The 18,625-nt window shown below is 39.5% G+C and overlaps 2 protein-coding genes across 3 annotated transcripts; both read left to right on the top strand.

Annotated features, from left to right (window-relative positions):
* Positions 1-1,642: 1,642 nt before the first annotated feature.
* si:dkey-119f1.1 (uncharacterized protein LOC557127 homolog) lies at positions 1,643-13,486 on the top strand (the record flags this gene model as incomplete). Its single annotated transcript, XM_035679202.1, is given in 26 exon segments — positions 1,643-1,666; positions 2,259-2,394; positions 3,227-3,332; positions 3,554-3,690; positions 4,085-4,146; positions 4,296-4,376; positions 4,492-4,593; positions 4,993-5,112; positions 5,956-6,054; positions 6,326-6,472; positions 7,046-7,134; positions 7,239-7,403; positions 7,728-7,906; positions 8,119-8,320; positions 8,770-8,884; positions 9,103-9,263; positions 9,415-9,550; positions 9,639-9,719; positions 9,877-10,047; positions 10,404-10,541; positions 10,757-10,902; positions 11,076-11,201; positions 11,409-11,514; positions 12,290-12,442; positions 12,628-12,725; positions 12,966-13,486. Coding segments are annotated over 26 exon segments (3,174 nt in total), but the record flags the coding sequence as incomplete, so codon positions are not given.
* Positions 13,487-13,780: 294 nt separating this feature from the next.
* On the top strand, positions 13,781-17,766 carry LOC118341035 (uncharacterized protein C1orf115-like). 2 transcript variants are annotated; one of them, XM_035679204.1, is made up of 3 exons: positions 13,781-14,189; positions 15,260-15,270; positions 16,645-16,732. In XM_035679204.1, the coding sequence occupies exons 1-3, from the start codon at positions 13,881-13,883 to the stop codon at positions 16,682-16,684; spliced, it is 360 nt and encodes a 119-aa protein (XP_035535097.1). In that variant the 5' UTR covers positions 13,781-13,880; the 3' UTR covers positions 16,685-16,732. The 2 variants fall into 2 exon arrangements, with proteins under 2 accessions (XP_035535097.1, XP_035535096.1); XM_035679203.1 differs by lacking the exon at positions 15,260-15,270 and having other exon boundaries at positions 16,645-17,766.
* The last annotated feature ends 859 nt before the right edge of the window (positions 17,767-18,625 follow it).

Here is an 18,625-nt window from a genome sequence, read left to right on the forward strand (position 1 = left end):
AAAAATACTATGGCGATCTTAGTCCAACGGGGCAGTGGCTCCAAAAAGAGGTAGGTGCTCAAATTATACCACCAATGTTTTATATACTTCAGTGGATCTGTACTGTAAGTCTGACCTGCAAAATGCACCAGACTTGAAAGGATACTAGATATGTAGCAATTAAAAAACCAAAACCAGATGCTTATACCGTGCAACGCATGAACATGATGCAAACCAGTTCTAGAATTTTATTATTAAAAAGGTAAATTTTGGCAATACGCAAAGATGGAACGCCAGTGGAAATTAGCAAAGAGTTCAATTCATGTAGTTTTGCGAAAAAGGATGGCGAACCCAAAAGTAAGGAAAGTAATGAGAAACATTATTTCTCTTATAACACATGCAACAACAATTAGAGAAAGACCACAGAATTGCATGCTATTTTGGACACATATAGAAGGGTAAGTTGAATCTGGTGTGGGAAAAGAAAGCACACCCCACCTACAGTAGAGGGATCGATGAAGAATTTAAGTTTGGTGTGTTTAAATGATGTTCTGATGTTCCACCCAATTTACGTTTAAGCCAAGGTTAAGAACTCTGAATTTTGAAAAAAAAAGGGGAAAAAAGAGTGGGCTAACAAAGCAAGTATCAAAGTTACTCCACCCGATGGACCCCAAAAGAATAAACTCAAAGCAGACACAAAGTTTGAAATACAGCGCTTTCCAAAGCCATTGACGAAGAAAATTCTGTTTTCAAAATACCCATTAAAATTAATTTTTTAAAGACCAGGCAGGCAAATAGTGAGGAAATATAATGAGGATGTGTAATATATCTAATGAAAACAAACCGCAATCCAGGGAAAAAGGGAAAAGCAAAGAGAAGCAAACCGCATCTCGTGGTTTCTCCCCACGCGAGAACTTGTCCGACGGAGCGCGGGGAGCAGACACGGCTGGCTGTTCCCTCCCCCCATCAGCCGTGAGTTTCGTGCCGCCAAAACGTCGGTAAGCAGTCGCCCTCCATAGACCTTTCCCATACCACTTCTCCGTGCTCTCTTTAATAACGACGCAGGAGCCGAACCGGCAACCCTGTTATTAACTTCTCCTTCAACCCCTGCTGTTTGTCGCCGATAGTCGTATTTTATTCACCTTTTCAGCCCGTGTTAGCCTCCCAGTTAGCACCAGCCACCTAACTAATGCTAATTCGTGTAGAGTGGCATCTAACCTTGATGTGACTTCCGCTAACGTCAGGTTTTAAAGTTTTAAAGTTTCTAAAGTTTTAAAGTTTTTGTGGCGCCAGCGTGTTTGAAAGTGAAGTTCAACGTGGAGCGGAGCTAGATACAGAGCCCGTTAGGTGGTGGTTTTATCCTGCGTGAACTAGAGTCTCTGTTTAAAGTTGAGTAAAGCAACTTGACTGCTTCATGCTAAAACTGTGGTCCTTCTCTCTGTGTTCGTGTGTGTGTGTGTGTGTGTGTGGTGTGTGTGTGGTGTTTTCCCTCTTTCAGTTTCCTTCCACCCACCCCCAAAAAAAAAGAAGTAGGTGTCCAAGATGTCGAAAAGGAAAGAGGCAGCCTCCGCCAAGTGACAAGCACCCACAAACGGGCCCAAACCTGTGGAGGAGGAGGGGGAGAATGGAAGATGTTAAATGTTTATGATTAGTGAGAATGATCAATGATCTATCACTGAGTAAACAGGTGTGTACTGTGGCTGCCATGCAACCAGCGGATCTAGAGGAAGTATTTATGGGATGGCAAGGAGGTTATTTCCAAATCTGTAAAAAAAAATTCCAAATACATGTCTTTTTTTGGTTGAACATAAGTCAGTTAGTTTAAAATGTGTCCATAACTCACTGTACACTGCACTCAAAGCACTCTACACTACATGCCACATTCACCCTTTCACACCCATTCATAAATCACAAACAGACAACTAGTTCATTCATACGCAATTTGGGGTTCAGCATCTTCCTCAAGGACACTTTGACATGCAGCGGGAGGAGCCGGGGATCGAACCGCCAACCTTCTGATTAGCGGATGACCGGCTCTACTGCCTGAGCCAGAGCTGGCAGTTAAATGGTTTTTTTTAACGTGTTATTCTTTTTAATGAATCTAAATTAAAGTGTCAGATTTGAGCCAGGCAGCTGCCAACCCATGCCACCCTTGTAGAGCCACTCCTGCTGTCACGCTGTAAAACATGTTACAGTTTTTGTTCAAGTCGATATGTTACGCTTGCGTCGTATGTGAAGTGTGTGTCGGTGAGCAGTGACATAAATAACTCTGTGTTTAGGTGCAGTCTGCCGGTGACGTGGTGAGTGACGCCGGGATTGTGGAGAGCATCACACTGAAGAACTTCATGTGCCACTCTCACCTCGGCCCGTTCAGTTTTGGTTCCAATGTCAACTTTGTTGTCGGCAACAACGGAAGTGAGTGTAACCGTTCAGCCAGTGTGATATTCCTAGAAAAGAGGAGTTATTAAGTATCTTTTGAACTGAAATTAAGTTGTTTCTCGTGCCAGTTTTCATGAGGGTCTGTGTTTGTTACTATGGCAACTGATGCCCTAACCTGTTGTGTGTTATAGTCTTTAAGCTGTTACTGTGCAGACACAACTATATGGACGCTGGTGTGTCACTGACTACGTGATCTGATCAAACTGATTAAGTGCTTGTTTAGAAACGTATTTTTTATAGTTACCAGGAAGTGAAGAGACTTAAATAATGTTTTTATTCTAGTACTTAAATTAGTTTTCTGAGCAAGATTTTGGTACTTCATGTCATCAGTGCTTGACGTCTCAAGTCTGTAGTTTTAGTTGTACAAGTGCATTTATCATGAATTATCTTGTTAGTCCTAAATTGTAATGATAATCTGTGTAATGCCTTAAACCTAAATCATGTACAACATTTTCTCCTGATGTAAGAAAACACATTTGTTAGGTAAAGACCCCCAAAAATATCTATATGTCAACATAGACAACTCTTAAGAAATACATAACCATGATTTGCATATTGAATAAATGTTCTATTTTGGAAATGTAGCAGGGCTGACGGTCTGCTGGTCTATGTATTATGAAATGATGGTGGGGTGGGGATGAATTTGTATTTTATTTACATGAGCGGTAGTAGAGCCTATAAATGGGAAACGCTGCACATTACCCTCATTTTTGGCATACATTCTGTTCTTTTCTGTCTGTCCTGTCTTCCATTTAGTTATTTTGTTTGTTACATTTTTTTTTCTGTGTACAAATTGCTTGTGTGACAGGTGGAAAGAGTGCCGTTCTGACAGCTCTCATAGTTGCCTTAGGCGGGAATGCACAGGCCACAAATAGAGGTTCATCCCTGAAGGGTTTTGTGAAGGAAGGAGAAAGGTAAACATCGTCTGATGTACGTTCTTTTGTGTCATTCTCTTTCTGAGATGGGTGGTAGCTGCCAGTCAGGTTGGACAGAATTGTTTGACATTTCTCCTCTTAACCCCACTTGGCACCTTGTGTGTGTGTGTGTGTGTGTGTGACATGTAAATGTAACTTTTATTAAAAATGATATCACTTGACTCTCGATAGATTTAATTTGTGTTACTCTGTCTCCTCAGCTCAGCTGACGTATCGATCACCCTGCGCAACAAAGGAAGGGACGCTTACAAACCTGAGGTCTATGGTCAAGCCATCATTGTAGACTTGAGAATAACACGTGATGGATTGAGAACCTATAAACTGAGGAGCAAGTCAGGTAAAGAATGTGGAGAGTTATGGATTATCATACTACAGTATTATGGTGCGAGACTACTGCTACATTGTGCTACTGTATCATATTCAAGTAGTCATTTTAAATTATTAATCATTAGATTATGATCTTAAAAGCTAAAGTGCAGAGTACAAATATGGTCACTAAAAGCTGAACTGAAAGCTGTATATCAATTAAAAACAAATTTACAAAACAGATTGATCAATGAGGATTATACAGTGATGAATGTATCACTATTCACGAGTCAAAATGTCAAAAAGAGTGAAAATTAAAAGGATTCAGACAAAGTTTTGCAATAGAAGTACACAAATGACCACTTCCTGTAGCTGCTGGAATAATTAATTGAGCATTAAAGATTTTTCGTTCTCCTTTTTTATAGGTCAACTTGTCTCAAACAAAAAGGAAGAGCTACTTGCCATCTTGGACAATTTTAATATACAGGTTAGTGCTATAAAAGGTTTACGCAGTAAACTTTGATACAACAAAATTAAATCCTGTGGGATGAACCTACTTCCGTTAGTTTCCACAGGACTTCAGTCAGTTACTGTGTTGGTGACAGAGGGTCATTAGTAACTTGTTTTCTTCCAAAGGTCAATAATCCTGTGTCAGTTCTTACTCAAGAGATGAGCAAATACTTCCTACATTCCAAAGGAGAGGGTGATAAATATAAGGTAATTTATAAATGAATTAATCTTTTTAATGTGAATCTTTTATCGGTTGTTTTTGTGGACTTTGATTTAGTCAGATTGTTTTGGTTACTCATTTATTTTTCATTCCTCCTTGCAGTTTTTTATGAAAGCTACCCAACTGGAGCAGATGAGAGAGGATTTTGTCTACATCAAAACCACCAAACATGTCACAGAGGATAAAGTTGGACAACATAGTGAAGTAAGAATTAGTCCTCCTGACATGTTCATATTTAAAGTGGCTATCACTGACATTTTACAGTAGCACAATAACTTAGGTGAAAGGGTTCGTTCATATTGATGAACCTACAGAGAGGCCCAAATTTGCTGCTTCACTCTGCGTCACTGGGCCTGTTTTATATATAGTTCCAGCTCATTGTTTAGTGTCTGATAGTGTTGTTTTTGGCTGTTGTAAACCGTCCTGTCCTGTCCTGTCCTGTGGTGCAGGACTATAATATACTATTAGATCAATTTTAAGGCTTCATTGTGGGTAGAATGTTTAATCCTTTGACTAGCATAGCTAGCCAGTAAAGCATAGCAGCTACTCCTCTTTTTAAACCATGTTTTATATGACCATATATGATTATTATGACTGTTACAGTGCTTGAAGGACTTGAAGCGGAAGTACCAGGAGAAAGAGGACCGTTACAAGAACCTGGCATCACTTGATGAAATGCACACCAAACTGGAGGAGCTGCAGAAGCAAATGGCTTGGGCTTTGGTGAGATCATTTTCTCCTATTTTTTTGGAATTCCCAACCCTTCACCCACTCAGATTCAGATTCAGAAATACTTTAATAATCCCAGAGGGAAATTATTTTTTTATTATTTTGACAGAACGTTACACATCCACGATATACAAATGACATATATATTACAAATGAATATTATACCCAAAACAATATTATATATATATATATATTATATAATAATATATATATATATTTATATATATATATATATATATATATATATATTACTTATATATATACATACATCTATATATATATTATATATTATATATATAATATATATATATATATACTATATATATAATATATATATATATATATTCAACACAAAAAAAATATATATACAGATCAAATATTACAGTGATATGGATAATGTGCAAAGAGGTGCAAAAGAATGGAATGAATGTCAATATTTAGAGTCGAATTACAGGAAGGCGTTGGTCTGACTCCTGAGGGAGGCGTCTGTAGAGATTTGATGAACAACAGGCAGGAATGATTTCCTGTTGGCGCTCTGTGTTCGCATCTGGGTGGAGAGGAGTCTTCTGCTGAGTGCTCCCGTCTTGCTGGCAGATAGTTGTCGTAGAGAGGGTGTGAATTGTCACAAGATGGACTGGAAGCCTTGGACCAAGCATCCTTCCTTGCTCTGCACGGTATCCCGTTCAGAGTGTCCAGCTCCCGTCCCCCACGGACATCACGGCCCTCCTGATCAGTTTGTTGTTGTTTGCGACCTTCAGCCCAAACTCCCCCAAGGTCCTTCTGAAATTTAAAAGATAATTCTCGTAAATCTTATTGACTGTGATTTAAATGTTGCAGGTGGCTGAGGTGGAGAAGGAGATGGATCCAATGAAGGAGAAGCTGCGGTCAGACAGACGTGCTACAGAGAAATATGATGAGAAGGTGGATGAATGGAAGGTGAGTTAGTGTTAGAGTTTAAAAACAGTATAATGTAAGTGTATTTAATTCTCATTAAGTCTAGATTATTTTGAAATTTGTTTTAGTTTTTTTTTAAGGATAATTAAATGTGTGTGTTTGTAGTATAACCAGTAATTGCAAGTAATTTAATAACAACTACTTCTGTTTTGTAGCTCACACCAAAACCTCTCACCTGTCCATCCATAGCCCTCTTTCCTCCTCTAACCTTTAACCCCCTCCTCCTTTGATCTGTTTTTATGTAACAATGCAGAATAAGGTCGAGGAGGCTGAGAGGAAGCAAAAGCAGACCCAGGAACAGTTGGATGGGGTCACGCAGCAACTCCTGGAACTCCAGCCCAAATGTTCCGAGCTGAAGGCCGAGGTCCAGAAACAAAATACCCTCGTCAAGTCCAGCGAGGTCAGAACTCAGGCAATGCATTATTGCAGCCTGTTAGGTGGATACTGCTGTCAGTGGGTTCAGTCACTTAATATGACTACTGGAAATTATTTTAGGTTGTAACTGTTACTAAGGGAATGGAGTGCAGTGACTATAACCAAATCACACATCCCTTTGTACAAAATCCTCACAAGTGTCACTGTACAACAGCAGTTAGTAACCTCATGAGCTCTATCCTGGGGTCCGTCTGACCCTGATCTTACTTTGATTCAGTTAAAAAAAACTTTTTTTTGTGATATTCAATTTAATCTTTTTGTTATATATGCTTTAATGTGAGAATTGTCATTTTCTTATAATTATTGAATATGTTGAAGCCACGGTATAGCAAAACATTTTGGTCAAGAGCTCAAAATGTGGTACAGATAAAAACGCTTAACTCTAAATATTTCACTGAAGATGTCTACAAGAGTAAAACAAAAACTGGGTATCGTAACATCCTGATATCTTGTCAGATATAATCTGGGGCAGAGCTGTTACTGCTATCATTGTGTAACTAACCAGTGTTTCTGTTCTTCAATTATGTGTCCGAGCTAGGTCACTGTCCACAGATGCAAGGCTAACCTGAGGGACCTGGAAAAGGACAAGGTTCAGCTGTCCTCGAGGATAAAGGATCTCAAGCTGAAGTACGACCTCCTCTCGTTTTCCCGTTCTCTGTGTTTCATTCAAGTTGAAACATGTTTTTATTCTGGACTCCCCTGTGCTTTTTGTCCTTCACTTCTCCCTCTAGCATCAGTCAGACAACAGGAGTGGAGAGCCAGGCCAGGACGGAGCGTATGGAGCAGATACAGGCTGAGCTGGAAAACCTGAGACACCAGATCTCCACTCTGGGCCAGCAGATTGACCAGTATCAGCACGCCTGCAGTCGTGCCAAGGAGGAACAAGGAAAAATGAGGTAGGAAAATAGAAACTGCATGGGGTCATCCTCAAGAACCCCCGTACACTGTGCCTCGCAATGAGTTTAGAAATTGAGCTAGAATAAAAGTATTCAGTCCTTCAGTCTAGATGGTTCTAATCCCGTTCTAAGCAACGAAGCATTGATGGATAGACCATCCCAAGTAAAAAATGTAGATTAGGGCCCTTTGTAAACTATTATCTCCCTGGCAGCCCTAAATAAACACAATTAGGAGAAGAGTATCTGCAGGATGCATACTGCAGTGGAATAACTGAAACGCTAACCTCTAACATAATCAGAACACCCACCTCCTTCTGCCTTCAGGAGAGAGCAGGAAATGGTCCAGAGGTCCATTGATGCCAACAGAAGAAACCTGAAGACTATGGAGAGCAGTCGGTCCAATCGCCTGCGGCGTTTTGGAGAGCACATGCCTGCACTCCTCAACGCCATCCAGGAAGCTCACAAAAGGGGCCAGTTCAAGCACAGACCTCGAGGACCTCTGGGTAAGACTTGGTTGTGCATAGATGAATTTTTATGGCACCCAGGCCTTGACTTCTCCCTCAGTCTTTAGAATCAAGAAAAAAACAACAAAGCACCCAAGGTTACAGTACACCTTGCCTGGGTGTATAATAAGATTAATATGTAATAAGATGTGCCAAAAGGTGACATCTGTGCAGTTCTTACTTGTCTTCTCTTTTCATATTTCCTCTAACAGGTTACCTTATTAGCCTGAAGGACCCAGAGATGGCCTTGGCTGTAGAAGTATGTCTTAAAGGCCAGCTTCAGGCCTTCACTTGCGATAACCATGAGGATGAGAGGGTGCTACAGGGCCTCATGACCAAAGTGTTCCCAGCTGGCCGTAGACCGGCCATCATCACAAGCCATTTTCTCCCACATGTCCATGACACAAGAAAGAGGTGAGGACATGTACAGTATTCACAAAAACATGTATTAAAAGCTTGTCTTAGTAGTGCATTGCCTTGAGGAAAAAATCATCTTCATCTTGAAGATTTCCTCCTTCACAGAGAACAGTAGTATGTTACAATGTATTGTACTGTGATAATAAGTTTTCACTTTTGTCAAACGTAACAGGTCTAAGACTGAGCACATAATGTCTGTTAGCCACGATTGAAGCAATACTGTGACCGTTTAAAACACGTTGCATAAATTGATAGTCATACATTTCTGTGGTTGTTTTTGATGCTTTCTTTCTGCTGTGACAACTTTTGGAGTACATATTAATTGACATGAATTCAAGCCAAACATAGGCGGAGTTTAGTCTGTGATTTAGACTTAAAGTATAAACTTTGCATGAATTATCACTTTTAATCAATAGCGGCCTTGGTTTGTTTTGTCTTTGTGACAGGGCCGTGAATCACCCTGAATACCCCTCCGTGCTTCAAGCTCTAGAAATTGAAGACCCAATCGTGGCCAACTGTCTGATCGATCAAAGGGGTATCGAGAGTATTTTACTCATTAAGGTAAGTTGCTTCACAAGATAAGAAAAGCCCCAGGAACATATGTGTACGTATATTGTAATAACACAAAAAAACAACAATACAGCTGTTACAACCTGGGTTCATATTTAGCACTTCTAATGGAATTCCTCCCTTGGAAAGTGGAAACCCCATGTCATTTCAGTGTTCAGAAGATTTGGTGCATTGACGTGAGTTTTGTTTTTTCCCGTGTGGTTGTGTAGAATCGTACAGATGCTCGCAGAGTGATGCAGAGCAAAAACCCCCCTCAGAACTGTAACCAGGCCTTCTCTAAAGACGGAGATCAAATCTTCACTAACCGTAGTTACACCGCTGAGCAGACCAGAGCCAACTACCTCTCAGGAGATGTTGAAGAGGAGATCAGGTGTGTGTTTGTGTGTGTCTGTGTGTGGATGTTGATGTGCAGTAAGTCAAATTTTACCTGACGAACCTCTCCTCTGGATACTTTTGGTCACCAGCTAACTTTTCAGGGTCTCTCTGTGTTTGAAAATTGCTTGGTCCCTCTTTCATCTCAGGCACCTGCAGAGGGAGATGGAGAACCAGAAAGCTCAAGCAGATCGCTTCCAGCAACAGATGAGAAAGTTAGATGAAGACATCAAACAGAACGAAGGGCTTCTGAGAAGAACCCACATGGATCAGAAGACAAGCAAAGTAACGCTTTTACGATTTTTACAGATTTCTAGTATTCTACTCTGATATGATTATGAATTTTCTCATGAAGTTTGTGCATTTGTTCTAGGACAAGGCTACAAAGCTACAATTGGAGCTGACGGACCTAAAAAATGTGGAGGAGCCTCAGTCAGAGGACCTCAGGCCCTTGGTTTGTACAGAACACATAAATGCAGCACAATAATCAGACCTGATGGACTTAAATTGTACTAATATCAGCAGCTCCACATAGCAAAGAAAATATTTAATTCTGATGGAATGAAAGTCAGTAATATTATGACATACTGTCCGTCTCCACTCTAAAACAGGAGGAAGATCTTCAGGAGATTGTTTCTAAGATCTCGTCCAAGCGTGTTGAGTACGATGAGGCAAGAGCTCAGATGGCCTCCCACAAGGCCTCCCACGAGAAGGCAGAGCAGAAGTACAAGCAGCACAAAGAGCAGATCAACACGGTCGCAGAGGAGGCAGACTCAAAAAAGGTAAAAACTATAGACCCCAACCCGAAATATCCCTGTGTTTTGTCATTGAGGATAAAAGATTTACATTAGCACCCGTTTCAAATTAAAAGTTCCGAGCAGCTGCTGTGGTAAAAGTCCGTCATTAGCACCTCTGTACTTTGTTTCTATAAATCGGGTTTAATTACATTCCCAGCGTTGTCTCAGATACTTGGGGTGAGAATTGAATATATCCCCTGATTTTCTGAGAGGCTTTTCCTGCCAAAGAGCTGCAAGAAGCTTTAAGTTTGAGTTCACCTTGCATTATTACTTCATTATGTGACTGAACTTCATCCAGCTGAACCTTCTGTAATTATTCTTGTCCTTTTGTCCTGCTACAGGAGGAGCTGAGTAAGACGGATCAGGAGGTGATGAAGTGCAAGCATCACAAAAAACACTACGATGAGAAACGCAATGCCCATCTCCTCAACATACAGACCCTCGAGGCCAACCTGGAGAGCAAAGAGCAGGAACTTCAGGTACACTATACAGACAAACAATATATGCACAGTGCAGCAGACATTTTATTAATTTAGCCTTGGAGCATTGTTAATCTATAATATATCTTTTTTTGATTGTTTTGTTTTATTATTAAATAACCATTAAAGGATTGTTATAGACATTATAACATTACATTATAGCTTTCACCTGCATTGAGTATCAGAAACTGATTCTTTTTTACGATACGGTTCAGACATCTGCGACCAAGGCCACCAAAATCTGTCCAGAGCGCCTGGAAGTTCGACGGACAGCCAGGAGTCTGGACAGTGAGATCAGCCGTCTCAAGGTCAAGATCACCACCCAGCAGGAACAGCAGGGGGACCGCGAGGAGGTTGTGAGGTATGCTACTCTACCCTTGTGTCAGATTGTAATGTAATAATTGCCAAGTAATTAAATGTAGCTACATATATTTGGTTCATGTAACAAACTGAAGTAAAGCAAGCACACAGTTCTCTAAATTCGTTTTTACATGTAAACCTTCCTCTCTCTCTCTTTATCTTTAACACAACCAGGCAGTATCACGAGGCTCTCGAGAGCTATAAGAACATGGCTCAGCAAATGAAGAACCTCAACAGCTTCATCAGAAGTCTGGATAGTGTAATGAACCACAGACTCCAGGTTTACGCTGAGCTCAGGAGGTAAGCTGGAAAATGGCCTTTACACTGCCATTGCTAGACAAAATGTGAAATCAGAAACAATTTTAGTTTTAGTAATTAAGTTATGTTTCTCTTCAAGATAATGGATTAACAAATCAAAAAAAGGAACCTGTTGCGTGTGACCTCCTGCCCTCCTCAATTCTTCCTTGTCTATTTGATCCCTTTTCTCTGCATCTCTCTGTGTCTTAGGTTCCTCTCTGCCCGCTGTAAATACTACTTTGATAGCATGTTGGCCCAGAGAGGCTACACTGGAAGTATGACCTTTGACCACAAGAATGAAACCCTCTCCATCTCAGTAAGAAGAACGTTTGTTTGATTAATCAGTCAGACAACACTTTAGCCTCATTTTCACATTTGTCAAGTTGTCAACAGTGCTCAAAAATTAAGGCCGTCCCGAGGACAATATAAATGGCACCTGGGACAGTAGAGAAATGTGTCACTACAAGTGAAATTATTACGTTTATGCATCATCATGAAATATGTCATTTTAATTGTTAGCTGTGCAAATTAGAAGGCGGCACAAGCTCTATGTTACATGACAAATGCTTACTTACACATAGAGGTGTGTGCAGGCAGTCAGTAGGTCTGGTGAGTGGGGTCCGTTTGACCTTCACTCACTCTGGATGTCTGGATTAAAGTGTTCCTATAGCTCATATTAGATCATTTGTTTGAGCTTGCAAATATTTTTCTATTCGATTTTCTCCCTTCCTTTGTAGATATTTTTAAAACCTTTTTTTTTTTATATATATAATAATAAAAATTATACATTTAATCTATAGAGCGCTTTTTTACTTCAACGGGTTTGCATTCGGAACTGCAGTTTGCAATCACAACAGAAATAAACAAAAAAGAAACTCAGCCAGTGAATTATGGAAAGTGATTGTGGCCTCGGGTGATTTCATTTTTTTTACTTGATGTTAAGTCCGGACAGCTGAATGTGCGTGAGGAACATTTTGATCCTTGCAGACTAAACAATATAGCAGAAAGTCTAAATAAGAACACACTGATTTCTGAATGCTCACAGGAAAGATTTCTTGTACAAAACTGATCTGTCATCCACTCTTCTGTAGGTGCAGCCGGGCCAGGGGAACAAGGCTGACTTGAGTGACATGCGGTCCCTGTCTGGAGGCGAGCGCTCCTTCTCCACTGTTTGCTTTGTTCTCTCTCTTTGGGCCATCACAGAGGCGCCTTTCCGCTGTCTTGACGAGTTTGATGTTTACATGGTAATAAGAGCCTGTTTTTATTGATATTGCAAGTTTGTACATGCTGCTTTAATTGCAAACTGAGCCTGTCTCTTCAGAAGGGGGGGAAAGGCAAAGTTTGGAGTTCATACATACCGCTGTCTCAGTGTTTTGGCCTTATTTATCAAAAGGTAACATGAATCTTGGGTTTTGTTTTGTCCGATCAGGACATGGTGAACAGGAGGATATCAATGGACATGATGCTGAAGGTGGCTGCTGGTCAGCGCTACAGACAGTTCATTTTCCTCACCCCGCAAAGCATGAGGTAATCACCGATACATCTCTTTGTTTATGTATCTGTATGTCAAAGCAGTTCGACCACCCAGGATGTGATTTATTGACTCAGTTACTGTATATTCCTTTAGTAAATGAGCCATGATGACATCCATTCAGTAAAGGCCATGTGATTTTTAGTATGCTGCTTAGTTTCCCTGGGAAAGAGCACAAGCCACTTAACCTCAAAGGTCTTTGTCATCTTTTGTTGATTTTCTTTGTCTTCTTCCAGTCTTCCAGTGAGCAAAATTATCCGCATCCTCCGTCTCAGAGATCCGGACCGTGGCCAAAACAATGCACAAACGAATCAAGACGAGGAGCAGTAGTGTTGCTGGCTGGTAATCTAACATCAGAAGAGGTAACGAGACCACTAGCAGGTGCTAAGACGCTCCACCCGGACGTGGGGGTCGTATGCTGATTATCATTTTCTGGGAACATGTTAAGGGAAGTTCAGCCACTCAGCTGCTTGTTCTGTACTTATCAGGTAGACCTTTTTTTTTATTTTTTTGAGAACAATTACTTCTGTCAGTGCTCGTACACAAAAAAGAACTGTTTGTTCAATGTTCTTTTAATTTGGAAGTGTGTAAAATGTTTTGTACTATAACACTGAATGCAAGCACTGTTACTTTGATGGAGTGAACATATTTTTATATCCAATGCCAAACTAACTGTTAAAACAGGCACGTTGAAGGAGTTATTGATGTCATTGTGAGCAATATTTAATATTCATTAAACCAAAAGTTAAGAAATAAATGCAGCGTTGGTGGGTTTTTTGTTTTTTTTAACACATTGAAGCATTTTGGGATTTTCCTAACTGAAGATCTTTATTTATTTATATAGCGCTTTTAGTCAGTCAACACAATAATCTTGATGTGTTGCTCAGCTGTACACATTCACTGGATAAGTCATTTTGATTTGAATCTACATTAAAACACTCAAATTGCAACCCTGAGACTTATTCAGGTCAGTCTTGTGAGGAGGAAGGATTTGCACCTTTAAGGGCTCTGTGCCAAATCCTCCACACAAGGCTGTCCACTGGAATGCACTTCCACTCATGCACATAATGTCTGTTGACAACATACCTGACCTCCTGAGGAAAAGTGGTCATTTCTTATTACAACCCTAAGAGCTGCAAAAAGCAGACGACATGAAGCCCAGATCTATTCCATCGAGGTTGTTTGACAGAAATGTATCAGTGGCGGAGACTCTGAACGTACGAGCAGCCAAATATCAACGGCATGTGGACTGTGCGGATCTCCAAGAGAGTCCACATCCCTCTGGATCCGACGACAGCCGGCCAGCGGCGGACAGCAGCAGACAAAATGAGGGCCAGAGAGAAATTCATTTTGCATTTCTGCCAGAGAGGTACGAGCCGCTGACGGATGACGAGACACAAGTCAAGGCAAAAGAAGAGAAGAAGAAAAGGAAGAAAGAACAGTACAAAAAAGTGAAGAAGGTTGGTGTTCTCTCTACATTTTGTGAAGATGTTAATATTCAGTGAACCTGCATATACACTGTGCATTCTTATGGTGGTGGAATAGTCATTAAAGCCTGAACCAGAATTGTTTTCAATGTGGAATTACCCACTCTCAATAAAATAGTTTAAATAGGTTGTTAGTTATTGCAAGAACTCAGGTACTGTGTGTTCTGTGCTTTTACTACATAATGGTCCCCATTTAGCTTGTGATTATGTAGGTAATAAGTAGTAAAAAACAAACAAACTGTATTGTGTGCAGCTTTAGAGACAACTGAAAGGTCAAATGATTACATATTACAGCTGTATTCTCTTTGATTTTACACTGATTTCAGGCTGCCTTTTAGCTAATTCTGGCATATTTACAGAGATGTTTCCTAATATGCAGTGTCCCTGAGAAATAAATGAATAAACCAGCAGCATCTTGGATCAATGATCTGACTCCTGGGCTAGTCAGGACTAAAGCCGGGGATTACTCTCACTAAAGAGCATTATAGCTTCATACATGTCATCTCTCAGGCAGAGGAGACGAGGAGAGAGGTTCTGGCGAACAATGTAGAGGTCAGGACGTGCTGTTCAGAGAGGCTGTCCACTTCCTTTAAGAAGCTGGTCTGCAATTATCACGATACCTGTTTGTAATTCACCTTTAGCCTTTTAGTCCTTTTGATTCTGGATGAACAACAGTGGTCTGTTTACCAGACAGATTGCTTTATAACCCATACTCCCACGTGATTGATAAGGACCTCAAACAACATTCCAATAGGTTTATCAGTGAGCTGACACACTTGTTTGTATTGAACACTATCAGACTCTTATCAATTGGTCATGTTGGTGAATGAAGTAAACAAATCATAAAATGGTGGCAGGCAGTTTAATAACCATTGACACCCACTACAATGAGCAAGTAGGATATAGTTTTTAAAAAGTAGATGTACTGTTTAACATTTTGCTTGAAATGTGTCGTTCTATATAATATATAATTATGAACTGGTGAATATGGTGTATGTGTATGAAGATACTTATATTGACCTGACTTCTGTCTTTTCTTGTAGTTCCAATTTGGGTAAGTTTAAACATGAACAATTGTTTTTAATATGGCATTAATCAATCAGCCTCGCTTTATTCTAATACATTTTTGACTATTGGAAAAACTGTAAAAGCAGTAAATCAGTCCCTCCGGGAATGTGCGATTTTGCAATCACAACAATTTATGAAAATTCAAGCAATCCCCTCAATTCTGTGCTACCTTGCAATCCAATCACTGCAACTTTTCCACCAATTTGACCAATAACAACTTTTCTGCTAATTTGACCACTAATATAAACTTTTCTGCTAATTTGAACAATCATTGTAGTTTGCTGAACATGTTGAGCTGTACGTCACCAAACTCACTTCCTTGTTTCTAGTTGTAAAAATACAGACCGTGCAGATGTTTATGACATAAACATTGTAACAATTATACCAAAAAAAGGAGACTATTTTTGCAATTTTCACTACCACTGCATCAACAACATGCATCGCAATTTTTTAAAAGCTGCCGTGAAATTAGGAAGTTTAGACTGCAACAATCCCAAAAAAAAGAGCCTGTATAATCCTAGAAGGACTGGTAAGCTAATGAATCTACACACACTGGTTGACTAAAAAGAATTGAAATTTAAATCTGTAGAGAATCGGCAGTCTTTTTACTGTTTGAATTGCTTTATGAGGGATTTATAAGGCAATTACTAATTTATCTGATTCCATCTTGAAATAAAATAAGTTTATCAGTGATCTGGTACTCTTGTTTCTACTGATCAGTTATTTATGACCTACATAAATCTGTCTGACAGGCGACTATTAATACTGTTAAAGTCCTTTCTTGGCCTGCAAAGGTCCACTAACTAGCTTGCTGAACTTTTCTACTTTTTATTTCACTTGTTTAGAAGTTGACTCAATAATTAGTTTCATGTTTAGAAGTCCTACCAGTGAGTAGACATACTACACTGAGGAAGTAGGATTGTTATTAGTCCGTTTGTTTCAAAACGTCTGACTTCCGGTATCCGCTTCAGCCGGTCAGCCCTTTCCTGTTCAAAGAGGACAGGAGACAATAGTGTTCACGGGGCCTTCTGTCTACATCTTAAGGATAAATGCGGAATGCACCTCTCCTCCTGTGGTGCTATTGTTCTAAAACACCACATACGAAAGAGTTTTTGCCTGAAAGGCTTCCGCCTGATTTTATGTCAGTTCTTCATGCCTGTATTTTCTTAACCTACTTCTATCAAAATCACAGCTCTATCATCTGAATAATGTGGGAATAAAAGACTGATTGTGTGGGAGTTTTGCAAGGGGAAACAATCTCATTTGGCACCAAACAGTTTGATCAACATTAATTTACCTTTATTGCATTATTGTTCCACAGAATGAATGATTAATCTGCCTTTGTATGTCTTTCTTCCAGAATGTTGGTAAGGCTCTTCGCGCCACCTGGAAGTGTCTGATGCTCGGTCTGTACAATTTCGCCCTCGGCTACTCCACTCCGATCACAGTGGCCGCTACTTTCGTCCCTGACTTCCACCCAGGCCGAAACACGACCTGAGCCCCGAGCCACATGAACCTCCTCCTCCAGTTTGTTTGCAAACTGCACTGTACATAGCAGCGAACCCATGGACACGGACCAAAGACTTTTAATACCTATTCAATGTTTGTGCACTTGATATCACATTTTTATATTTGTTTCCACAAGTTGTAATCGAAATGTGCTTTTCCTACGGTGACGTTGTTGATCTTATTGTTGACTGAAGATCAATCACAAGGTCCACATTTGCAGCTAAAATTGCTTTCTTTACATATGTACTCCTTAAGACTAATACACGTATTGCTCATGCATTTATTAACCCTTAGTTCAGACACTGAAAAACTAATGTGCCTTTGTTCACATGGAGAATGTTTTGGGTTTTTCTTTTGTTAAATCGAGCTGGTGTTTGCATGTGTGCAGAAGGATCATGTGGGAATGAATGTGGCAGGACAGGAATATTTACTGTAGATGCAGATAAAATGAATCCGGGCAGATATTCTTACAGGCAACAACAAAAAAATTATTAAAAAATTATTAAAGTAAATCAGAGGTGAAAGGATGTGGAAACACAGTGAGGAATAAACAAATCCTCTGAGTGGAGCAACTGGACCACCGATGTCAAAGGATTCTCAGATTGAATCGTAACGGTGTGACTTTTGGTGTAGCCCCGAACATTTCAGTGTTTGTGTACGTGTGCGAGTTTGTAGAGTTTTAAAGGTTGAGAAAGTCATGACGTTTGTAAGTTGGCATGTGATAAAATGTAAATCAGTAACAATTTAATAGTTTTCCTGTGTAAACGACCTCTCTCTGCCAAAATTTCCTGGCCATGAACCAGTAACACAATGTCAAGTACACACGTTTTTCCAAGAAAAACTTTAACAAATTTCCCTTTTTATCATAATAAATTGTAAACCGTACAAATGAATTGTATAATGGACAATATAAAATAGTTAAGGACAACAAAGGAGAAAATAAATAACAATAGAATAAAGGAAGATTAAATTATTTTTGTTTTCATGTATTTTTAGAAAATTAAATCAACTTGTGTCAGAAGAATTCAAAGGAAGTTGTTCTTCATTGTTAAAGTAACAACAGCAGTATGTGACCTTTATCCTATTCTAACTGTAGTAGGATTAAGTTTGTAAGAATATGATAAAGATTACGTAGATGGTATTTCAACGGAGCCGACTGGGAGACATTTAAGGAAATTAGTGATCAGGAAATGCAAATATCAAGATGTAGAACAGTTGAATGATTTTGTTTGTGAAGCAATTTTAGGTGCAGCGAGAAGGAAGAGAGGTAGGATTAATAAGAAAATTGTGCCATAGTGGAAAAGCATTGTGCCTTTAAATTGTTAAGAAAAATAACTCATAACTTCCAGAATCAAATTATATCAAAACCAGTTAGAACATCACTGTAACAGTTTAATACATCATTTATTCGGGTCAACAAGCAAAAACGCCAATCATACATCAGATTTTCTGGAACCCTAAAACTATTTCAGGAATTAAATACCCTAACATCCCATTATTAAATACTGAGAATATTCATTTACTAACATATATTTAACGTTAAATTGGCAAAACCACACCCTTAACTTTATTTTGACTGCTGGCATATGCTAGATGCTGCTTTATATGGCAAAGTGCAGGGCACACACATTACATCATTACATTAATGCACTCCCGTCTTTTCTTTTCCTATCTTTCGTCTCTTTATTTTTTTATATTTTGAAAGTACTTTATTTTTCTGTGATTTGTATATTTTATGCACCAATGCACCAGGACACATTCCTCGTAGGTGTAAAAACCTACTTGGCAATAAACATAATTCTGATTCTGATTCTGATTCTGATTCTGAAAAC

Source organism: Morone saxatilis, unplaced genomic scaffold, assembly GCF_004916995.1.
Source record: "Morone saxatilis isolate NCDOM2014 unplaced genomic scaffold, NCSU_SB_2.0 Contig7, whole genome shotgun sequence".
In the NCBI taxonomy this organism is placed as follows: Eukaryota; Metazoa; Chordata; class Actinopteri; family Moronidae; genus Morone; species Morone saxatilis.

Bases quoted from the DNA above. Each gene is read 5' to 3' on its own strand.
- LOC118341035 (XM_035679203.1), top strand. From the start codon at position 13,881: ATGAAGCCCAGATCTATTCCATCGAGGTTGTTTGACAGAAATGTATCA. The intron at 14,190-16,644 runs GTTGGTGTTCTC...TCTTTCTTCCAG, and splicing joins AGTACAAAAAAGTGAAGAAG to AATGTTGGTAAGGCTCTTCG.